Here is a 25,196-nt window from a genome sequence, read left to right on the forward strand (position 1 = left end):
TGACTTCTGAAATGTGATCATATGCTTTGAGGAAGTACTTCTCTGTATCACAGTTACATTATTTGTCATGTTATTAAGGAAAGCATATCATCATCGAACGACTTTATTTCTTGACATATTTTGTATAATGCACAGTTCCTTTTATCCGCCAGTATATGTAAGATCCTAGAGAGTGATGATTTAAGCATTTGGTATAGTAGCCTCACGATTGCCTCCCTTAGATATTACAATCAATTTGCAGTCTTAATTAAGGGTTTCATCCCACTAATTTTTATTTTTATTTTTATTTAAAAATATTATAAAAAATATAATAATAACAATAATAATAATAATAATAATAATAATAATAATAATAATAATAATAATAATAATAATAATAAATCATCACCATCATCATCATCATCATCATCATCATCATGGGACGGATTTTTTTTATTGACTTTGATATAATCAACAAGCGTGAAAGTGAAACAAGCCTTAAAGCGAGCAACATTTTAAAACATTTGAAAGGGAAGGATAATCAATTTGCTGTATAAGAAATAACTGGTAAAACTGCATTTCGTCTTTAAAGTGTCCTGCAGTACTTCGTAACATACGCAGAATTCTACGACGTGTGTTGGAAGTGACCGAGTATATAAAAAATACCCTTAGACATCTTCGCAGTTGAACGAAAATGAGTCATTGATATTGAAAGAATATATAAGCGTGCAGCCAACGCTGACTTTTTGAGATAAGTTGCCCAATCCCCTTGGTTGTGACTGTCATGTCTGACAATGCATTTTTGGGTTTGCCTTAGCTAGTAATGAGTTGAAGTTTCATTTTCAAGAGACCTGACACTATTGGGATACTTAGGGTTAAAAACTGACTGGAGTTGCTCATTCAAGATAGTTGTTTTCGCTGTACCGTTTTGGTGGACAGAATTATGTTTACGTATGGGAGCTACAGATGCCGAATCTTGTTTGGAATGCTTGAGAAGCGTAAATAGTGTTTTTGCGTTAGGTTTGGAGATTTTATCATTGGAAGCGATATTGAGAATGTCTTCAAGATAACATTGGTAGGATGGTTTGATGGATTTCATAAGTAGATGCTTTAGATCGAGGAACCTCTTTCTTTCTTCATGTTTCCCTAAATGACGACGTTTTCGGTAACTCTGTATCTCTTTCTAGTAAGTATTTTGAGTTTTTGATTGACCCAGGGAAGATTTCTGGTGCTAGAGAGTTTGGAAGATATAAATTTGTTTGAAAAAAGAAAGTGAGAATGGAATAAAAAAACACAACATAATTGTTCTACACTGAGAGAAGAGTATTTGCCACCTTCAAGCATTTCCTTATGGTAAACTTTCCCGATTGAGTATGGTGGAAGTCATTAAGTGTTTCGATTATTTGTTAGTAGTATGAGGGATGTTTGCAGTCACTGGAGGGACACTGGTGGTCCCAATCCATATTGGACAAGTGAACATATTCAGAATATGCGAAAGTATGGTTAAACCAGTTAGCAATTATACAAACATTATAACCTTTGCATACCTGTGTGAAAATTGTTTTTGTGGCAGGTAAACAAAACATTTATATCAACGAAATCATATGACAACCATAGAGGAATTGCGGCCAACAAACGACCTTCACCTTCGATCAGCTTATCGGTCGAAGAGAAACTGGAGAAAACGCGCTTGTCTCTCCCATTGTGTGGTCGTAACAGAGTCATGAGCAATGATGGACCTGCCATTTGTACTTTTGGACTGGAGACGAACCAACATAGGGGTTATTTACTGATCATGACCAGCCTGAAAACCAAGTATGTGGTTCCTGGTTCCAAGTATGATGTTCCTGGGCCCAAGCGTTATATGGTAATTAAAAAGAAACTAAATGTGACGTACAGACTGTTGAAAACCAAATTGTTTTTCACCTGAATGTCACTATGACCTTGACCTACTGACCTTAAAATCAATAGGGGTCATATATTAGTCATGACCAATTGGCATGCCAAGTATGAAGTTCCTAAGTTCAAGTGTTCTTAAGGTATTGAGGGGAAATCGTTTTTTCACGTCAAGGTCATCGTGACCTTGACCTTTGACTTACTGGCCTCAAAATCAACACGGGTTATCTACTAGTCATGGTCAACTGGCATACCAAGTATAAAGTTGCTGGGTACAAGTGTTTTTTTACAGTGTTTTCACTTTTAGGTCACCGCGATATGACCTTTGCCCTACTGGTCGACGTTCCTTTGTGCAAGCAGTCCCTAGTTATTGCTCAGAAACCATTTTTATCTTCAGGTCACCGCCGACATATTGTTTTTCACCTGAAAGTCACCGCGAACTTGACCTGTGAACTACTGATCTCAAAACCAATAGGGTTCATCTACTAGTCACCAACTTGCATACCAAGTATGAAGTTCTCGTTCAGTTATTGAGCGGACACTGTTGGGGTTTTTCATCTTAATGTCACCGCGGCCTTGACCGTTGACCTTCCGATACCAAATCAATATGGGTCATCTACTGGTCATGACCAACCTGCATTACCAAGTATGAAGTTAGTGGTCTTAGCCTTCTCAAGTTATTGAGCGGAAACAAAGTCTGACGTATGGGCGGACTGATGGACTGACTGACGAAAAGGGCAAAACAAAATATGTCGTCCTATGAATAACTTCAATCCGCCCAGATCTGACTTCAAACTAGGGAAGCATGACTTGTAAAATATTCCAAATACCCTGTTTGAACCTTCGGGGAAGTCTCACCAACCAATAAAATGTCAAAATATTAATTTATCGGGATGTTAGTGCAGAGAACGATTTATGCAGCTGACGTTGCGCATGAGCCAATTTAAGTCAATATTTCAGCAAATACAACTTTAGACACATGTTCCAAACTGTACAACCTGCTTGATTAATGTAGTAAGATAACTATACCTTGCATATAATGCAAATTATTGCTTTTTATTATTTGACATAATTTCGGGTTAAGGTGTTGCATATGTAAGCACACGTAAATTAATATCACAGGAACTACTTAAAGTATTGCATTGAGACTTCATTTAACAGGTCTTACAAAAGAGACACTCATAAATTGATAATTTTTAGTTCTCACCTTGTGGATTGCTGGTCTCTTTCGTTATGTTGGCGCTTTAAGTTAAGCAGACACAATCGCGTTTGGCGTTTAGTTTTCAGAATGCTGCTATGTTTTTGTATTGATGGCACTCTCGGTATTGTTTTGGAAGTATCGGAAATACGTTACAAATACAGGTCCGGAGGGTAAGAGTAGTTTGGTTGAGTAATATATATATATCGTTTCAATACTTACCTACCATACATAATGTTATAGTTAATGCAAGTACATACGTAGGCAAACAAGAATTAGGTATATTCCAATATGCGAGTATGTTGTTTTGGAATACAACTAAATATAAGTTTTGAGTCAGAATTGAGAACAGAAGCCAAAGCAATTATAAAGGACCGTGTTTAAAGGCACGAGGCTCTGGCCTAACAGACACTGACAGAGAGACAAACAACATACAAACAACACAGACAGACCACACATGCATAAAAGTATCATTATCAATAGTTGTTGGGGTCTCTGCCTTGGAACGGTCAGCAAAACTTGAGTTAAGCCCCCAGTAAGCCCCCAGTAAGCCACCAGTAAGCCCCCAGTAAACTGACATTTCGCTGACCGTTGATGTGTACACAACCTCCAACTTAGCGTTAAAACTGAGTTCGGCCTATATATAGCAATGTATACAGCCTCAAAAGCAATTCACGAACACGTCTGTATTTAATGTGCATTTATCCCTACGATATAACTGAAGTTTAGATATACTGTGCAGTTACCGAGTATTGTAGCGGCGTGATGTATGAGGTCGAGCATAATAACCTCATCAAGGGGCTGGTACTTCCGGTCTGGATGGTCGATCCGGTCTTCAAACTCTGTCGCTGACGTGCAGCGCAGGCTAGAGAACATAAATCAAGAGTCAAAGGTGATATGATATGTTTTTTGTATTGTAAAATATAAGTGTATACTGTATACAGTCAAAGTACACATTCTATCATTTTTGTCGGCACATTTTGGGTAATGAGAAGATTTCAAACGGCATAATTTAAGCCGTTTTTATCCCTAAATATTAAGCAATATTTTCTCCTCAACTTCCATTCCTTAAATGAACAACCTTTCTGCGACTGCGATTATCATCCAATGAACGAAACATCGTGGAATATGTTCGGATCGCAATTAATCGCATTACAATTTACATGAAAAATGTATATCTTGTTATTGTTTATATTGTGTTTCCGGGCCCCGAAAACCTCAAATTGACATTTTAGAAAGTGTTATTTTATGTTATGCTAAATGTATTGTTGTCATTAGTGATTCAATTTAAAGTGATTTTAAGTGGTTGATCTTTTCCCGCGTTATTGTGACATCATTCGATAAACTGTTTCCAGTTACGGTCGGGTCGTTCTATATACAAAATGGGTGAGAATGATTACTCTAAAGTTTTCTGAAATGAAATGAAGTATTTTTTAACAATTGTGATTTAATGATTTATTGGTGTAAATATAAGTAATGAATTGTGGGCTTGATGTCATTATCGTGGATATTAACTAGTGTTGTGCCGATGATCGATTATAATCGACAATTGATCGAAAAGGCCTACGTCGGCGCAAATCGATAGTGAAATTTGAAAAATCGATTATAGAAACAAGGGGCGTAATCGCTACCGACTACCAGTAAAAAAATGTCATTTAAATATGCTTTGTGTCTGGTTAATGCTAGTTTATGTTGAAATGTTAAGGTGTTTGTATGTTAAATTATCTAGTCATATTCTTATTAAGTCGGTACGTCACTACATAACCTTATTACACATTTTCTTTGTAATTTAACTGCTAAATATTGGTTCTCATGTTTGTGGTTTTAAAGTGATTTTTAGACTTTAGAGAGCGGTATTTCAGAAACGCGACTGGTCGCCTGACACGACATATTGAACATGAATATATTAATACACACCATCTGCGTAGCAACAGAACTACGTGAATGTGGTGCGTCAAGTACTTGCTTATATGTATTTATCGCGTTATTGCATTTTTTCATGACAAAACATTGCGTGTTACTCTTACTATAGTTGTACTTGCAATTTGATGAGTTTTATTGAACAAAATAATATAAATATAGCATTTACATACGAAATCATTGTACCCTACAACCAATAGTAAGCTACGCCACATGTTTGCACCCCGTGTGACGTCACACATATCCCGGCATTCAAGACTGACCCGGCAAAGAACATATTTTATGAATGAAAGCTATTAAGAAATAAATCATACGCGGTCAAAGAGTTCATATCATGTAATGTTTTGTTAAAAAGCTTTTATGTTTCAAATGATTTTTTTCAGCAGCAATCGAACTAATGTTTTTGTTTGAGTAAGTTATTCGGATTATAACTATCCCAGAGTGTCGACGTTATGCCTACTGTATTGTTATTCTGTAGTGTAGTTTTTTTCTAGTCATACAATATGGCGGCGATTATGCGGAAATGAAATTGAATAATACATCGAAGACGTTCCTCTACAAAATAACCGACCCGTATTTAGTGTTATTGTTTCAACTCAGTCGAAGCAAAAAATGGCATCAATGTATGCGTCTAAAGATGTAAAATTTAGATGGAGACAATCCAGAAATGAGCTGCCAGGAAGTGATCGATTTCGGACACGAAGGTACATGATCTACATCTCTCCTTAGTCCAAATATTTGTACATTGGCGGACTTTTTTACGATTTAAAAAAAATGATATGGCATTCACTACAACGTCTTCATGTTACTTTCAAGTCAGAGTTGATTATTCACTTAAATTATTTTGCATGTTCGATTGTTGATTAACCTGAAACGTCTCAACCATCAAAAGAAAAACATTCAATAGTCTAAACAAGAGGGCCATGATGGCCCTAAATCGCTCACCTGAGTAAAAGAGTTTAACCTTTGTTATCAATATAGCTTGTTTCTCAAAGAATATTGAACAAGAGCTATCACAGTATGTGACGAATGTCCCGAATGTGACATTGACCTATGGACAAGTACATGAAAAGTTGATCTTGCCTTTACGTGTCAAATACATATGGCAAGTTATTATAAATTGCCTCTGAAATACCACCCATACTTGACAGCCTACACTCTTATGTCCTCATATTCAGCATTCCATTGTGAATACACACTTAGTGTATCTTTCACCTTAGAGCCTACACTCTTATGTCCTCATATTCAGCATTCCATTGTGAATAAACACGTGTATCTTTCACCTTAGAGGTAGGGACATGGGTCTTGCACACGACATGTCGTCTTGGTATGTCGAATACATGTGGCTAGTCATTTAAAAATCCGTCCATACAAGAGAAAGTTACAGCCCGGACACGACAGCCTATACTCCATGTACTTATATGCAGCATACCATTGTGAATAAACACTAAGTGTGACCTTCAACTTAGAGGTAAGGACACGGATCTTGCACGTGACCTGTCGTATTGGTATATTGAACACATGTGGCAAGTCATTTTAAAATCTGTCCATACAAGAGAAAGTTATAGCCCGGACACGACAACCTATATTCTTTGTCCTTATATTTGCAGCATTCCATTGTAAATAACACTTAGTGTGACCTTGACCTTAGAGGTAGGGACACGGGTCTTGCACACAACATGTCGCCTTGATATGTCAATCACATGTGTGAAGTCATTTTAAATTATGTCCATACAAGAGAAAGAAACAGCCCGGACACGACAACCTAAACTCTATGTCCTTATATGCAGCATTCCATTGTGAATAAAGACCTAAGTTTGACCTTGACCTTAGAAGGAGGGACACAGGTCTTGCATGCTACATGTCGCCTTGGTATGTCAAACAGACATGGCAAGTTATTTTAAAATATGTCCATACAAGAGAAAGTTACAGCCCGGACATGACAACTTATACTCTATGTTCTTATATGCAGCATTCCATTGTGAATAAATACTAAGCGTGACCTTGACCTTAGAGGTAAGGACACAGGTCTTACATACGTCATGTCGTCCTGGTATGTCGAACACATGTGGCAAGTTATATTAATATATGTCCAAACAAGAGAAAGTTACAGCATGGACACGAGTTATTGGGCCAGACACACTGAAGGACGGACGGACTGATGGACGGACTGACGGACGGACAGACAATGTGATTTTAATATGCCCACCTTCAGGGGCATGAAAACATACTGGTCAAACATGTTGCCTGAGTAATCACTGACAGGACTTGTCACGGTTGCCTGCACACTGACAGGACTTGTCACAGTTTCCTGCACACTGACAGGACTTGGTGATTGGCTGCACACTGACAGGATTTTGTTCAGTTGCCTGCACACTGACAGGTCTTGATGATTTACTGCACACTGACAGAATTTGATTCTCACCTGCACACTGACAGGACTTTGTTCAGTTGCCTGCGCACCACACTGACAGGACTTGATAATTGACTGCACACTGACAGCACTTTTTACAGATACCTGCACATTGACAGGACTTTTTCAGTTGCCTGCACACTGACAGGACTTTGTTCAATTGCCTACACAGTGACAGGGCTTTGTTCAATTGTCTGCACACTGATAAAACTATGTTAAATTGCTTGCACACTGAAAGAACTTTTAGTATAGATACACAAACAACAAACAGTGCACCATCCAATAGAATCAATAAACTGCCTTAATTAAGGTCTAATAATCAAACTTCAGATCTTATTCAACACCTTCAATAATACTACAACAACTGCCCATCTAGAACAACATCATATTCCTTCTAATGTTAATAAAAAACAACTTCTTTATATACATTATAAGTGAATAACACTATCCACACAGAAGATAAGATTGTAGCATCTGCATGAACAAAAATCCACATGAAGTTCAATGGAAAAGTCTGATTATTAAATTTATCATTAAGTAAAAATGAAATATCTTCTAAGAATAAAATGTATAATAATTATTTGATCTAAGAACCTTAAAAAAGAACAATAATTACCTCAGAAGTGACTATGTTGAAGACTTAATAAAATTTAAAATCTTGTTACTAATATTAGAAAGTAGTGGAATCTCCAACAAAAAGGGAGACCATATAGCAAGACTTCAAGAGTAAACTTTACATAACTATCAGATTTTAACATAATGTATTTATAATGAACTTGTTACTCACGGGGTGAGGCCAATTTTTTCCCAGGGGCATAATTTGAATAAACATGGTAGATAACTTATCGACAATGTTACACATCAAATATTGAAGCACTAGGCTTCATAGTATTTGCCAAAAAAAGTTTTGTAATTTTTCCTTTAGGTTGCCATGGCAACCAGAGTTCTGCATGGAATTCATTTCTTTGAACACTTTTGAAAAAGCACCAACCAAGGATCATTCCTATGAAGTTTCATTAAAATTGTCCAAGGGGTTTAGGAGAAGATGATGAGTATAACCAATTGTTGACGCTTTTCCTTAAGGTTGCCATGGCAACCAGAGTTCTGCATGGAATTTATTTCTTTGATCAATTTTGAAAAAGCATCAACCAAGGATCATTTCTATGAAGTTTCATCAAAATTGTCCAAGCGGTTTTGGAGAAGATAATGATTATAACCAATTGTTGACATTTTCCTTTAGGTTGCCATGGCAACCAGAGTTCTGCATGGAATTCATTTCTTTGAATAATTTTGAAAAAGCACCAACCAAGGATCATTCCTATGAAGTTTCATTAAAATTGACCAAACGCTTTAGGAGAAGAAGATGATTATATCCAATTGTTGACGCCGAACTACGGACGACGAACGACGGATGACAGACGCCGGACATAGACTGATCACAATAGTCAGGTGAGCTAAAAATAGACGTGTTATATAAGGTTCTTCCCATTCCTTACGTCTAATCTGGTTTGTGCAAAACAGGGTGGGGGTGAAATATATTGAAATTGTAGTTAGATAAGTATTATATGTTTGAAATAGATATTAAAGGTTTATATCGTATTGTAAATCTATTCACCGCAGCCTTGCAGGTGCTCTTCATGTATACCAGTTTATATCATTCTATTTAGACAGTATGAAACAAGACAAATGTTGATGTTAGCCATCAAAGACGCGGCTGAATGGGTTTTATTGAATATTAATGTGTATATCTATTGATGTTCATGAAACATTCTGATTAAGTTTCATGAATAATTGTCATAAATAAAATTCATCAACTCGTCAAATGAATTGAAATAGAGTAGAACAACTCGCCCACCGTCACTGTACAAACCATTTGAATAACGTTCATGTGAATCAAACTTAATAAATTGATTGTTTGTTGCATCAATATATATCATGCAATTGTTAAGCCATTCAAAGCAAGCAAATAATGGTGAAAAACCCATGCTTGTGAAAGTGCATCATAAAAAGGGGATTGACCCAAATGGACATCATTATCACCGTTTACGTTACCATAGTAAACATCAAGCATATATTGCGGACAAAATCAATCATTTCTAAACCTAACGGATGTTGGCAAATCATTATGCGATAAATATCGAGCCTCGTTTATACTTTCGACTATGGTAGAATACAAAGCATTTCCCTCATTCAGTATACAGTCTACATCGACAGCCGTTAATGAGGACATGTGGTTGTGTTCGTAACTAAAAAAGCCAATAATGCAACGAGAGCCATAGCGGTACATTGCATGCCATTGTATGGAGAAAACAAAGTTTGCCCTTGGTGAAAATGTCCTAAAACACCTCTTGTTGTGTCACGTGAAAAATATCGATACCCAATTGGCTCAATAAAGTCATGTGACAATATATACAATTGTTAACATTCCGAATAAATACGGACATAGCCGAACTATGACGGTTTAATCAACTTTCTAGATCGTAGTTACTCTGTCGTCTCCGGCATGCGTAAATTATTTAGAGTGGTACCTTGCATTATCACCGATAAAATCATTGGTGTCGGGTCGATTCGGCCGAGATATCATTTCGGCCTGATCCTTTTCGGCCTACTTTTATTCATTAATGTTTGTTTTAAATCGTGTGAATTACGCTTTGAACTTTCATTTTATATCAGTTAAATTTAAATTGTGTTAATTTCGTTATTGCGACTTATATTTGTTAGTAAAATCGTGTGAATTAAGCTTTGTACTTCCATTTTATATCACTTAAATTTAAAATAGTCAATTAATGTCGTGTTAAGGCACTTATATTTGTTATCAAATGCATAATTCAAACTATTATTCACAATATGCCCGTAGATTCTTACATGCTTATTTACTACCACAGCGTGTATATAAATCGTTTTCACAGAAAGTAAATTTCTAAAATAACGAACTCGTATCACCGGCGACCAGTCAATACAAAAACACAGAGAATTTTTTTTTTTAATTTCCTGTTTTAAACATTAGGCTTATTCGTTTTATATGACGTTTTGGAAGAAGTTTTACACGCATCAAAACGGTTATTGACGACAAATTTTAAGTAAAGTTGAATTAGAGTTGATATCATTAACAAATCTTCTTCTTTTTCATAACTAAAATTTATCCGTATACACTTCCCCATTGACAATTGCAAACATGTATCCCTGAAGAAAAAACACTCATCAAACTCATAATAATTTGTCGGATTTTATTTTTTTAACTCATATTTTATTTTATTATCTGATAATAATTCTTGTTTTAATGACATTTTATAGTCGCAAGATGCTATAACCCAGAATGCCGATCGGAATAACTATCCACTTTTGGTACAAAAAAATGTATGTGAAGGATATGCCATTTCAAAATTTGTAAAAAGATCAGTCAAGTTACTATTATTTGGACTAGTGCTTCAAGTGTTTGATTTATTGTCTTTATAATGCATAATGCACCAGTCAATTGTAGAGCCAAGCTGGGAACTGCCTCAAAATCAGTTACATCGGTTATCTCAGTTTGATAGATCTCCATGCAAGTGTTCACATGGTCGTGGGTTCAAGCACCATACCAGTAGCACCTTTTTCACAGGTTTACTTTACATTTTCATTTTTTTTTATTGAATATTACAGGCAATGTTCTTTTGTAAACTTTCAGATTGAGAATTGCCTAGCCATAAGGATAGTATTGTTAACATCATCTGATACAATCAACTGGAACAAAGCTTAAATGACTGCCTGACCCGACTTAAAAATCAGATGGCAATACATCAGACTAAAAGATTATAAGTATTGAGATGAACGAAATGAAACCTGAGCCTACCAAAGCTGACAGATTGCACAAGTAACACACAAATGCAGGTATTTGCTGAGATATTGTTATTATTTTTGAATTTTCTCATTCATTAAGGAAGTTTAGTTGAAACAGAGTTGGCCAAAAAAATAAAAAAAGGTATATACATTTTGAATTCTTACTAAATTGAGAACTTTACTGGCCAGCACAGAATGGTAAAATGCTAGTCTACCAATATAAATGTGCCTGGTTCAAAACAGTAAAGCTGATGAATGTACTAGTTTTGTAGCCAGGATGTGAATAGGTCTGCACTTGGCTGATAATGCATATCACTTTAAATGTTTAAGCTGCACTCTCACAGATTGACTGTTTTAACAACTTTTTTTATTTCTTGGTCTTGGAATGAATTATTTTTATGCGAGTTTCTGAACACTGGTCATAACAGACAACTTGAAAAAATGGATCGCTGTTTTTTATTTAAATTCAGTCAAAAAAGACAACTGAAAATATTGGATCGCTGTTTTCTTATTTTAATACGGTCAAAAGATGATGTTCTATGCCAAAAATCTCATTATAAGTAAAGCGTTAGTAATGCTTTTAACCATAAAAGCATTACTTACAAATGTAAATATAAAAAACATGGTCCTATCTTTTGTCAGCAGTCTTATGTCATCAGTTTTCATGCTGCTTTTTATTAGCTTATTCCAAGCCCAAAAGTAAAACAAGTCGTCAAAACCTTCAATCTGTAACTGAGAGTGCAGCACTCTCACAGATTGGACGTTTTGACTACTTTATTTATTTTTTGCCTTTGAACGAGCCAATTTATGCAAAAATTCATGTAAACCATTCATATAAGATTGCTGACAATAAATTAGCCCTAAAAAATTTATATTTAAGTTCCAAATTTGATGTTTTATGCATCTTTCTAAAACCGTTAGTAACGCTTTCAGCCATAAAACATTAGTTTTCGACCTGAAATATGAAAGTCTGCAATCTAATATTTTGTCAGCAGTCTTATATCACTGGTTTGCAGATATTTACGCAAAAAATTGGTCATTCCAAGACAAAAAATACATAAGTTGTAAAAACTGTAAATCTGTGAGAGTGCAGCTTTAATTGTCTAAATGTTTTTATTTGGCTCAATTCTCACCTAAAATTTATAGTTTTGTGGCACCTAAATGGTTTGTTTTTAACAACATTACATGTGCATATGTATAAATTTGTTCTTAAATTTGTAATTTAGATTGGAATATACATTCCCTGGAAAGTAGAAAAGGGCGTGTTACATACTGTTATCACAGCCATGACAGAAACCATATTGAGGAGCTGATCCGCCAGTAGGAAGAATTGCGCTATTGGTTGGAGCAGCACTATTCCCCAGCCATACACCCGCACTTTGTTTGTCATAAAGAGCATTTCTGAGAAGTTATGGAGACCACTAACTATGCAGGTATGTCATAATCAAAATCTTTGCTTATTTTTTATTTTTTATAAATTTAGCATCTGTTGAGAAGAAAATTATTTCAAGATTGAAGGCATACACTATAGATTGATGCCCAAAAATATATTTCTAATTTTCTAGGGACTGTACTCCGTATGATGAAATAGCGAAAAAAAAGAAAATTGTCGAAAACTGACATAAACTTGGTATCGATGTGTACAATGCATTAAAACTTACTTACTGAAGTACCGCATAGTTTACAATTATTTTTTTTTCGCAGTTTCTTCGTATTTTTTCATTAAAAAAGATTACTAGGTATGTCTACCTAGTAGAATTCATTCCTTATGCGTGATTGGCTAGTTAATGTTATCACGTGATATTACCAAGTTAGGTTTATAACTTAAATATTCCAAGTGTTTAGAGTAAGCCATTGTCGCACAGTGGATACAACACTGGACTGCAATTTTGGTGACACCGGTTCGAACCCGGTCTCCGACTCGATTTTTTTTGTTACATTTTGGCATTTTTTTTCAATTATGATATCAAAGAGTAAAACATTTTATTAAATAATTGTCCTGAGAGGGTTACAGAAAAAAAAACTTTTTTCGGTGCCAATCTGGTGTATAGTCCCTTTAATGCATTATCATTTCTAACTCATAAATTTGACTTAAATGATCAAAGCAAAAGAAATCCAAATGATTAAGCTGCAGATATACAAATGTAAGCATTATTTAGGCGCTTTTTAACTGAGGAAGTTGTTGTCACTTGTCTATTAATTAAAGTACACATTTATAATTAAAAAAGTTTAATCTGTAGTCTGTACACAAATCATATGCCATTTTTGTTTTAGCCATCAATGTCAAAGAGTCCAGCATGATAATGCATTAAATTGAAAAATGCATTAATTTGTATAAACCTTTTAAAACAAAGACATTTCCTAAATCCAATAAAAAATAATTGAATATCGATACAGAGTTCAGTTAAAATATAATATCTTTTTCGCAGGTGTTGCCGTGAATTTTGCACCAGTGTGTTTTCTGTGGAGATAAAGAGCAATGAAGCAATGAAGGTCCAGCAATGAAGACCCAACTCAAGATCTGACCTTGTTAGGTCAATATGAAATAACTGTGTGGGAAAATGGGAAAAACCTGCAGTCAGGAATGCACTTAAATCATCAAAAGAACAGTGTGAAATTAATCTTGAATAACCTGAAATTTATTTTGTTTGACATATTTATTCACTGGTGCAGTGAAAACATGCTTATTTTCTCATGTTTTTTTTTAATTTAGAATTGATAGGAGGGAACATCACTATGTAGTTTCATGTTCATCGTCAGATCAAAACCCATGTACATGCCCAAATGAGCATTCGAAAATATCAAAATGGTACTTGTTGTATGTAGTGTAGGTTAATTAACTTAAAAAACAAAAATATTTAATCAATTTCAATTTATTATGCCACCTTCAAAGAAGAGGAGTATATTGCTTTGCACATGTTGGCCGGTACCTCCGTCTGTCTGCCAGTAGACCAAAGATTTACCAGGTGATAACTCCACAACTCCTACACCTGTAGTCAAACTTGACATAAAAGTTGGGCTTAATCAGTAGATGACCCCTTTTGATTTTAGGGGTAATCGGGTCAAAGGTCACAGTGACCTTGAACAGGAAGATGACAAAGCATGTTTGAGTGATAAGTCGCAAATGCCTACACCTATGGCCCTCAAACTCAACATGGAGGCTAAGCCTGACCATTAGATGACCCGTATTGATTTAAGGGGTAATTGGGTCAAGGTCACAGTGATCTTGAATGCTTAAAGGTTGTACTAATAATGACTGGACAAAGCCTGCACCCATGACCCTTCAACAACTTGACTTTGAGGTTGGGCCTGACCAGTAGGTGAGCCCTATTGATTTGTCACAGAGATATTGAATGCAAAAAGCTTTCCTGTGTGACAACTCGACAAAGCCTGCACCCATGGCCTTCAAACTTGAAATTTAGGTTGGGGGTGACCAGCAGATGTCCCCTTTGGATTCTGAGGTCAAGGTCACAATTCCAATATTGGTCATTAAAACTGTGTCATTTACTTATTCCCTGCTGCTAAGAGGATACATGTTTATCAGGAAATACCAGCCATCATCTGAATATGATTAAAAACTGTACAAACTACCCTCATACTTTGAATGGTCATAATCTTAAAACTGCCCCAAAGGCATATTTTGTGAATGAAAAAACAGCTGTCATTTTGGTCCATGCTTATTTCATTCAATTGTCTAGATATTCTTGACAACATGGCACTAATTACTGCTGCAGGTTTGAAGTTTAGGACATCGTTTTTTTTTTCAGCACCATGCAGATTTATTTCCACTTTTATAATAAAAACAAACTAGAAAACAAATTTTGAAGATATTAGTTTTTTTCGTGGTATGATGCAATAGCACCATGCAGATTTGTTTTCACTTTTATATCTAAGAAAGTAACTAGAGCACAAATTTTGTAGATATGTGGAATCTGTTGATAGAAGTTCTGGGAAACATTTTTAGGCTTAAAAGAGCATCCTTTTAAAGTTATATTTGTGTTATGTCCCTTGAATCTTGGGTATATAGTTGGTATTGTGTTTGCATTTCAAAGATATTGGCTTCAATAGACCCTAATGAAATGAAGGCATGTACTTGCTTACTGAAACTGTTATAAGCGATGTCAAATAGCATATATTGAAGCATTTCTATCATAATGAATATGCATTTAACTGATTTAAAGCGCTTCAAACTTAGGAAACTTGAATTAAGAATCCTGTAGGCCATTGGATACATGGTTTAGTAGGGCCAAAATAGTTGTGCTTATTATAATCACATATATCCTTCATCTACCTTAAAGAGTTTTCATCATGTGTATAAAATCATTTGATCACGTTTCATTTGAAAGAACTAAACGGTAGTGTTTGCTTGCTTCAGTTACATCACCGACAGTCTTGCAGCGCTTTCAGCGCTTTGATTGAAACATGTTACCGTTTACTTCTAACCATGTAAGAATTTAGTTTTCTCAGTTTTCTGAAAGAAAATGTTTTTGTTTTTTTAAACAAATAGAATATTCAACTTCTTGTAGTACTTGTTACTGACTGATTATTAAAAAGAAATTGATATATTTCTTTGTGTTTATTTTACACATGTACATGTATACATTACTTTAAATGTAAGACAAAAAAATAGAGCCTGTGATCCCATGTTCTGTAATAATAACTTGTCAACACTAAAGGATAGTTGCGTTCTGAATAAATAATGTAATTTATACAAAAAAATGTTTAAATAATAGTGTAAGCCATGTAAGGTAACATTGGTGCTTAAAACTGGTGCATGTACTGTATCTGTATGCTTTAAATATGATGATCAAAGATATTTTAATAATGATTAAATCGATTAATAATCGATCATTGATCGGTTTCATTAACCGATTATCGAGAGTAATTTTTCTGTCCGATTCCCAACACTTATATGAACGCAATTTGGCTGGTTAAAGTACGCGTGGACTCCACACATTTTAATCAACTCAAATGCGTTCATACCCCGATAATGACATCAATCCCGCAATTCATTCCTTAAATGAACTCACCAAAGCCGAGAAAACACCTTTTAACATCTTCATCATTGTCCAGTAAGTAGCGGGCACTCACATACAAAACTGCCTGAATTTAAAGAAGGCCATGACCAAGAAAAACCCCGTCTACATGCTAGACATTTGTTATGCTTCAGAAGTATCAGGTAAACTAGTTTTCGACTGAATTATAAACGATATATTTCGCTTTGTAAGATGTGAACGTTTTTAATTAAAACGGTCTGAATATCAACAGAAGATTATGCTAGATATACGATCCCAGACACATGATAACCCCTCATAGGCAGTATCAGAGTCCTACATTAATATTAAAGTGTCATTAATGTATCTATATTGAACTAGCCAACATTTTTATTTTATAAAAACCGAATGTAAAGTAGAGCTCAAAGTGCTTACAGCATTGAAAGACTTTTTAAACTCATAAATTGTAAAACAAATTAACATAAACATCTAAAGATAGTATAGGCATGTTTATGATATCCTTCTCAAATACTTATTGATTTTTATGCCGATTCTCAATCAAAACCATGGAGTATTAGTCACTTGAAATATGTTGCATACCCAAAAAATTACAAAAGTATTGAGTATTACGCAAATGCATATGAAACCAAATATATGTTACAAAATGCATTAGACACGTTAATGAAGTTTATGTTTAAGGTCTCTCTTTACAATGACTGGAACTATATGCAAAATTCCTCTGGATCGAGTCACCAACAAACTATCTTGCCTGTATGTATTGATGTATCTTAATATTGCCCTCTACCTATGTCACTCGTGGAAAAAATGAACAGATTTATATTAGAGGTTTGAAAAAAATATGCATATATATTCAACATTCGAAAGACTCTGGGCTGATATAATCGAGACAAACTGAGAAATCTTCACGCACTTTTCGTTCCATTCGGCATTACATGACTATCTCACAAGATGTAGCAGGCCTGTCAACGCTTTTATCGTTTTGATTTTAACTGTTAAAGTGTAAAATACGCTTAAAGGTTGTTATTATGTACTTATACAAATAAATGGTGTGATGCGACAACGAATTAAGAACAGATTGGTAATGTAAATTAGGTCGTCAACCACCGCATTTGTAACAGCGCTCGAGTTTATACGCCCGCGCGCGCAATGATTCGTCAAATGTACGTTACGTCGATCTGCTCTCGGATCCACACGCAAGGAAGTGTGACGTCATTGTTTATTTCAATATTGCGCTCCAATTGGATTAGCGCGACGTCATTTAACCAATATTATTGCATAAAAGGTGTGTTTTCGGTCCGTTATCGCCGTGCGTTAAACCCAGGCGTTATCGGTAGAAAAAGAGCATTATTCAGTAAATTCACGTGCCGTTAATGACCGGCTTTTTGTTTTACATAAGCGCTATCAGGGCCCGCATCATAACAATAGACGCTGAGCGCCCTGGTTTCTGACCGAAAGAGGGTCCGCGATGCAAACTTTTGCACAAAACATAATTCAGCATGTACTGTATAGCTGTTTACAAATATTAAAGAGATTAAATAAACAACATTTAACCTAATATTTTCTTCTGAGTTGTCTTTTCATGGCAAGCTGAGGTGACTTACTAGACAGAACATTCTGCAGTTGTTTTGACTATTTATTTGCTTTACAGCACTTCAATTAAGTCTTAAACCTTTAACTCTTCCCAACTTTAGTTATTTCTGTCGATTTTATTCAGAACAAACGAATTAAATGGACATGATTCCATTACGTCGTATGCAATGAACAAAAAATTAATCTTTTTTTTTCTCTGATGCTGAAGATGCTGTACATTTTATCCAGAATATTTTAACATTTTTTCCGGTTTAAATTAGTTGCCAAAACATACAAATAATTAGGAATACATCGGTAATTTATCGATTACCCGATAGCTTTTTTGTGTAAATAATCGAAGTAATCCAGTAAATTTCTAAAAAAAACACTTTCCAATCGAATGAACACTGAACAAAATGGCGTCGAAACAAAAATGCAACTGTCGAGTTATGTTGCGGCCCTAATCAAGCTTAATGTAAAACTTTTCATTGACATCACTCGTGACGTAACACACGTACATGTTATGGGGGTTATTTTGAACTAAATGGGTTTTTTTTTGGATTTTCGTGACATTTAACAGCTTTCTTTACCACAAAAGTTACTCATGGTGTGTATTTATGCTTCGCACTCGGGCTGTAAACCATTTTGCGGGCCTTTGCAGATGGTAACGATCTCAAAAATGTGTATTAACCTTATAATAGACGACGTTTAAAAATACGCTTTGCCTTTATATTAACATTCGCCTAGTCATTTGTGTAGATAAAACTTGACGTTCATTTGAGGAATGAATTGCGGAGTTGATGTCATTATCGGGGTATGAACGCAATTGGGCTGTTCTAAGTGTGGTGGAGTCCGAAGGACTCCACGCGTACTTTCGGCCTGCAACGTTTTGTGAGTATAGTCATGTAATTGTAAAACATAATTATTGACATAAACATCTAAAGGTAGTATATGCTCGCTCATAATTTCCTTCGCGAAAACTTTTAGAGTTTAATGTTGATTCTCAATGAGATCATGAATAGAAATATAAGTCACTTGAAATGTAAATTACCCCAAATAGTTACTTATAAGGTATGGAGTAATTCTCAATACCATATAAAACCTTATCTGGAGCTTTGGTTTCATAAACAATGCACTGCCACGGATAAAGCATTACGGAATTTTAGTAAAATCTACTCTACACTTCATACTTGACTTAGGCGTATTTAATTTACTACCAGGGTATGTCAGCTAGACCAAATGCATCCCAACAAAATGCATTTGGCAAATTAATCGTGTTTATGTTTAAGGCTTCTTTCTACAACGCCAAATACCTCTGGATCGAATCACCCACATACTATTTATTCCCTGTATGTTTGATCCTTTTTTAAATATGCATATGCCTTATGCTATATACTCAAGATATTGGACTGAACTTACTGAGACAAACGGAGAAAAATTCAAAATTGTAGCAGGTCGATTTGATTTGAATGGTAAAAGTGTCTAATTTTCATTTAGTAATGGTTTTATGCCACACATTTTTCAAGTACACAAGTAAAAACTAACAATCTCAATAACAAAATGTCAAGTAATAGCCGATTTAGGCAATTAAAAACATAGAACATATACCTATGAATGAACTACAATCACCAAAAAAACTGATTGCAGGATAAAATGAAGTAATTTTTTCATTTAAAACATTTTGAATTGATATTTTACGCCTAATTAGCATTTAATTGCATCATAATACAATCTTTATTTTTTCCGGGTTTTAACGACTTCTCTGAGTTTATTTCCGGGGAATAAACCTGTCCGAATGCGATGACTCACATTCTATACTTAACTACAATGTAGATGTAGATATTATAGGTCATCGACCGAAGCAAAATCTAAACACAGGTATATAATACCTGTATTTTTTTGATTCAGTACGCGTTCATTTTGAAACTATTTGCGGATTCTGCTTTTTATATTGCGTTCTGTAACTCGCCGATATTAAAAAAAATGTTTTCTATACAATTTTAATTACGTTATATTACGCAAAACGCAGCAAATTCGAACTACATTAACCGCATAACATAGAATGAAAACTCATTACAGCGCTATTTATAGCAAGCTAACTAATATGCAGAACGCAGTCCGTAGCTATTAGAGCAGATTGCTTACTAGGTATTTTCGATGTAAATGCTAATGTAAATAAGGTCGTTGACCACCGCAATTCTAACGGCCTACAGCCTAAATACGAATACTCAATTGCAGATACTGCTAATGATTAATCACAAGGGATATTTCCTTTAAAATGTAAATATGGTATTTGCTCGCGTGCCGTACTGCGTTCATACAGCATAAACACAAGAAAATCCTTAAATGTAAGAGTATGTTGTCGGGAGAGGGCCGAGACTGATGTTGGGCAATCGAGCAAATGACCAAGAATGCATGGACCTGCTGACCTACTGCATTCATACAGCATAAACGCAAGAAAAACTACGAACAATCCTTTATTAATTGTATTATGTAAGAATACTGTAAATCTTTCTATGTAATATTTGACCATCAAAATACCAGTTTTAAAAGGGCCAAGCGCAGTACCCAAATATATACGTCGTCACCATGCATACGACTAAAATCTTACAGACGCTAAACGAGAAACACATTACGTACAAAACAACACAGACAGACCACAGACAGACAGACCACAGACAGACCACACTTGCAATATAGTATCTTCATTAACAAAACGTATGTACCGACGATGACAATGTGTTGCATGTTTGCCAGCGTTTAGTTTTATACTTAATATATAACGAACTACATATAATATGTAACTGCTTTAAAAATAACGCAATGTATGTGTTAATAGTTAAGGCATTTTATTACAGCGTTTTTAGTGCTATTAACACTTACATTATTTTAAAGCATTTTAAGTAAATTCCAAATGAGATACTGTACTTACAGGAACTGCTGGAAATTGGACGGATCTGCATACATCAGGATATTGTAAAGCGCCTTGTACATGAAACCAGTCTGAAATAACAAAGGGTATGGGCTTGAATTACACTTAAATGATCAAACGTAGCAGTGGACATATCATTGAAGTATATTCCGACAAGGATAGGACTGAAAAGAGCCAATTAAATTACACTAAAATGATCAAACGTAGCATTGTTAATAGCATTGAAATATATTCCGACAAGGATAGGACTGTAAAGAGCAATTTAAATTACACTAAAATGATCAAACGTAGCAGTGTTAATGACATTGAAATGTATTCCGACAAGGATTGGTCTGAAAAGTGCAAAGGGGAGTGCTTGAATAACACTAAAACGATCAACTTAGCAGTGTACATGATATAAGGAGTTTATTCCGAAAAGGATAGGTCTGAAAAGAGCAAAAGGGAGGTGTTTGAATAACACTAAATTGATCAAACGTAGTAGTGTACATGGAATTGAAGTATTATCCAGAAAGAATAGTGCTTTTAAAAACACCCTAAAATGACTCATTTCGGATGTTTTTGAAGAGAAAAAATAAACATACATGTAGTAAAAATTAGCAGTGCAAGTCGACAAAAATGAACAGGTTTTAAATGGCCGAGTAGTTTCACCCTTCCACATGATATTATGTTGTTGACCAGCAATATTGGTGCGTGTTTTCTCGAACTATCGAGTTACAACGTGCAAACATAGAGATGGGTAATCAATTACATACGTGTATACAATAAAAACAAAACATTGTAATAAGATTGCGTTGGTTTTAAAAGAGAAATTAATGTAGGCAAGAAATGTCTTTGCGTTTGCTTTTAACACATTCGCCAATTACCAAGATAACTTATGAGTTTGTTTTTTCTCAATGCCTTCTAAAAATCAAATTCTAATTCCGAGTTCATTACGTCCATCTTACGGCTTAATCAAAATGCAATCGACAATGTTTAATAAGTGTCGGGACACTTCTGAATGTATCTCAAGGTGTATTAACACAACTGATAATGAGACAAATAAGACAAATAACCACGACAATCAATTGACATGTGAAGTTTCCTGCAACCGATTGTGGTTTGGCCTATATGCCGTTTTGTGACAGATTCTGTGTTGATGATAATTAGCAGTTATGTAGAGGGTGATCTAGTATAAATGCTCCTTATCTGTTTTGAAGATAAAGCTTTCTTCCCTCCAGATAGAGACTAATTACAAACAAAAAAGACAGCGTATAATATATCAAATCAAAATTAAAGCACATTGTAGTCAGGTTACATATTGAAAGATTAATTCAAATCTGCGAGAAATTTATTTGTTTCCGCTAACTGCTTTTTTCAAGATAGTTTATCAGTTTTACTCTATTTCTATTTTCCCCAATGCCTTTTGATAATCAATCACATTTTGAGTTCATCAGCCCCAACGTATGGTTTAAACAAATTGCAATCGACAATGTTTAATATGCGTCGGGAGAATTGTCTGGTTCTTAAGCTACATTAATGCAAACGGTAATGAGACAAAAAAGCAAGACAATGAATTGACATCGGAACAGGACTTGATCAATAAAGGCTTAGACTGCAGTAGATTCTTGTCAGGCTTATAAGTCTGTTTGACGAGAATATTTAGCAAGTTTGAAGACGGTTTTAATTGTGGCGTTCAAGTACATGTATATCTGCCCCATTCGTGCGCCTGAAATGACGCAAAAAAACGGTAGCTCTAAATTTGCTAAGGTTCACCTGTAATATTGTTTTGTTTCAGCAAAATGTACAGCTATTCAGGAAATATAAACTGCTAATTTGAACTTTTCTAGGGATAATCATAAGACAGAAGAATGATTTTGTCAAACATGTTAGTATCAAGTGAACTCATGTAAAAGTGACGCCAAGATTAATTTCAAAATTTTCTCATACGTCATGATAACAAGAATAAATGTGATTTTTATAAAACAAATTGTCAGACGTAAATGTGACTTTGAATACAACTGTTTTGTAACTCTTACATTTGACGTACTAGATTTATGGCTCTTGGAAATTTCAAGTGGTACACAGATTTAAGTGTTTTTCTGTTTTTATGCCCAGTAAATATATAAAAAATTCTTAAGAACCGGACGTAAAAGCCTTGCGTCCGTATCGTAGGTCCATCATTTCTCCCAAACTGAAGGTATATTATGAGGACATGATAGTCTTTGGTGATCCCTAGACTGTTTAGTAGTATTTATCTCTTTAATTTCTTTCGGCAAAGCTAACTAGGGCGTGAAAATACCAACCGCTTCACCATAATAATGGGAATTTATCGGTCATAATGCTTTGTAATGAGGTCGAAGTGTTTGTGACCAGGATGCTTGAATCATATAATTATCTGATCGGGTGTCTACTGAATAGATATTCTCATATTACCTTTGGATCCAAGTTATCTAATTGTTCTGTCTACAGGAAGACGGACACATGGCTGCTCTACACCCAACAGAAACACTTCATGATGGCCTCTCAAAAGGGAGCAAGATCAGTTCAAGACGGGCGACATTCTAATTCTGGGCGACCGAAGTCTTTAAAAAGTGCGAAGAACATTGCTGAAATTTCAATTGCTATAGAAGAAACACTTCAAATGTCGCTACGGATAATTGTAGGGGACGTTACCAACACTTTTAGATATTCGAGTTCTCATAGACTCTTGCACTATGATTTGAAGTTGAACTCCTTACTGTTTATCTCTTATGCAACCTCTCAAGGAATGTGCCATTGAAAGTCGCCTACGCTTTGTCCACTGGTTGCATGAGACCTCAGGTATTGCGAATCTTATATTGTTTTCTGATGAAGGCCACTTTTATTGTTTAAATGCTGCAATCAACAAGAAACAGTGTCAATACAGAATACCCCGCCTTTATCTGGAAAAGAACTTACACAGAGAATAGTTAACATTTTTTGGCCGCAATGAATTTACAAGGCGTAATTGGACCGTCCGTTTTGAGGACGAAGGCGGTGGCGTTTAAACCATCAATAATGTGTGGTATTTTAATTCAAATTCAAGTGTCCACCAAGGTGCTGTATTACATTTGTATAAGATTTATTGCAGGGCGTCAATATATATAACCAACAGGAACTGAGTGTTTGAGAACATTCGTTTAGACCATAATGTTAGTAAGCAAATTTGCATGTGGCTTGCAACTATTCTTATCAAACATAAAAATATCAATTTCAATAAAATACCATAATAAAACTAATATTTAACGAACCAAATGTACATAATGAAACATTCGCATACTATTTTAAATTCACTAGTAACAATTCCCTCTTTATCTTGGTGGTCGGAAATTAGTCAGCTGTATCCCTCTATTTCTATATCGTCAGCTAATGGGTCAGCACTTTTTCACGACTCGAAATGACGCTTTTAGACTTTTATAACCGTAAAAAATGAACGCGTCCTGAATCAAAATAAATACATGTCTATATCTGTGTTAACATTATAGCCGCGGCCGGTGATCTAGATAATATCGGTTAAAAATAGAACCTTGATCATCTGATTCGGACAGGTTTATTCTCCGGAAATTAACCCGGAAAACTCGGTAAAACCCTAATAAAAGCATAGATCGTATTGAAGATGCAATTAAATAAGCCCCTCTAGTTATATCCTATCTTGTGCAAACGATTTCTGTACTATCAGATTTATATGGGGCGGCGTTATGGTCAACTCATACGCAGATTGACATTCTGAAAATAGAATGCTCGCAGCAAAAATGTGACAAAATATACCATCACGAACTCGTACTGACATGGTTCTGTGGCCTCTTGGTTGGTACCAAATGATACTCCACATTGACAAAAGAAACTAATGTTCTTCCATAAAATTCACTGTATGAAAACTCACAACTTAACCAAGAAAATATTTGACTACAGACTGAATCTTTTCCTGATACGCAATACCATCGACCAACGGGGAGTAATACCATATCTCTCGAAATTCATCAAGATCAAAAAATTTATACAAATACACCTCTTCTCTTTCGCCAAAATCATATTTTACCATGCACTTGCTTACGCCACCATATATATCTTTCTAACACATTTATTTAGCTGTGTACATAGCTTCGCATGACTTGTTTGTATTGATGTATATATTGTATAATTGTGATTGTTTCAGATCTCATATATATGAGAATATATGGTTATGCTACTGTAAATATATACTTACAACCTTTAACCTTTACTAAATGCATATTATTGGCGCCGCAATGAAGTGCGCGCCTATTATGGAATGGGAATTTATTTTAGTTAGTGGTAGGAGTGGTTTTTAATTTGATTGACAGTTGGGTTTTATTGTTATTTTATTATTATTAAAAAATGCAAATGGGTGGCGATTGCATGGGTGTTAAAAATGCTATTTATGGTTGAATAGATTGTCTTCAATTTATCTCAAAACATTATTTCGGAAGAACGACAAAT

At 35.1% G+C, this 25,196-nt stretch overlaps 1 protein-coding gene across 1 annotated transcript in view; it reads right to left on the minus strand.

Moving 5' to 3' along the window:
* LOC128226858 (guanylate cyclase soluble subunit alpha-2-like) overlaps positions 1 to 25,196 on the minus strand; it is a 96,815-nt gene that overhangs the window by 16,061 nt on the left and 55,558 nt on the right. The window contains exons 3-4 of the mRNA XM_052936943.1: positions 20,742 to 20,812; positions 3,820 to 3,938 (exon numbers count right to left, since the gene is read on the minus strand). Coding sequence (XP_052792903.1) covers positions 3,820 to 3,938; positions 20,742 to 20,812 — 190 coding nt within the window. The remainder of the gene's footprint in view (positions 1 to 3,819; positions 3,939 to 20,741; positions 20,813 to 25,196) is intronic.

Source organism: Mya arenaria, chromosome 3 (assembly GCF_026914265.1).
Source record: "Mya arenaria isolate MELC-2E11 chromosome 3, ASM2691426v1".
NCBI classification, from domain to species: Eukaryota; Metazoa; Mollusca; class Bivalvia; order Myida; family Myidae; genus Mya; species Mya arenaria.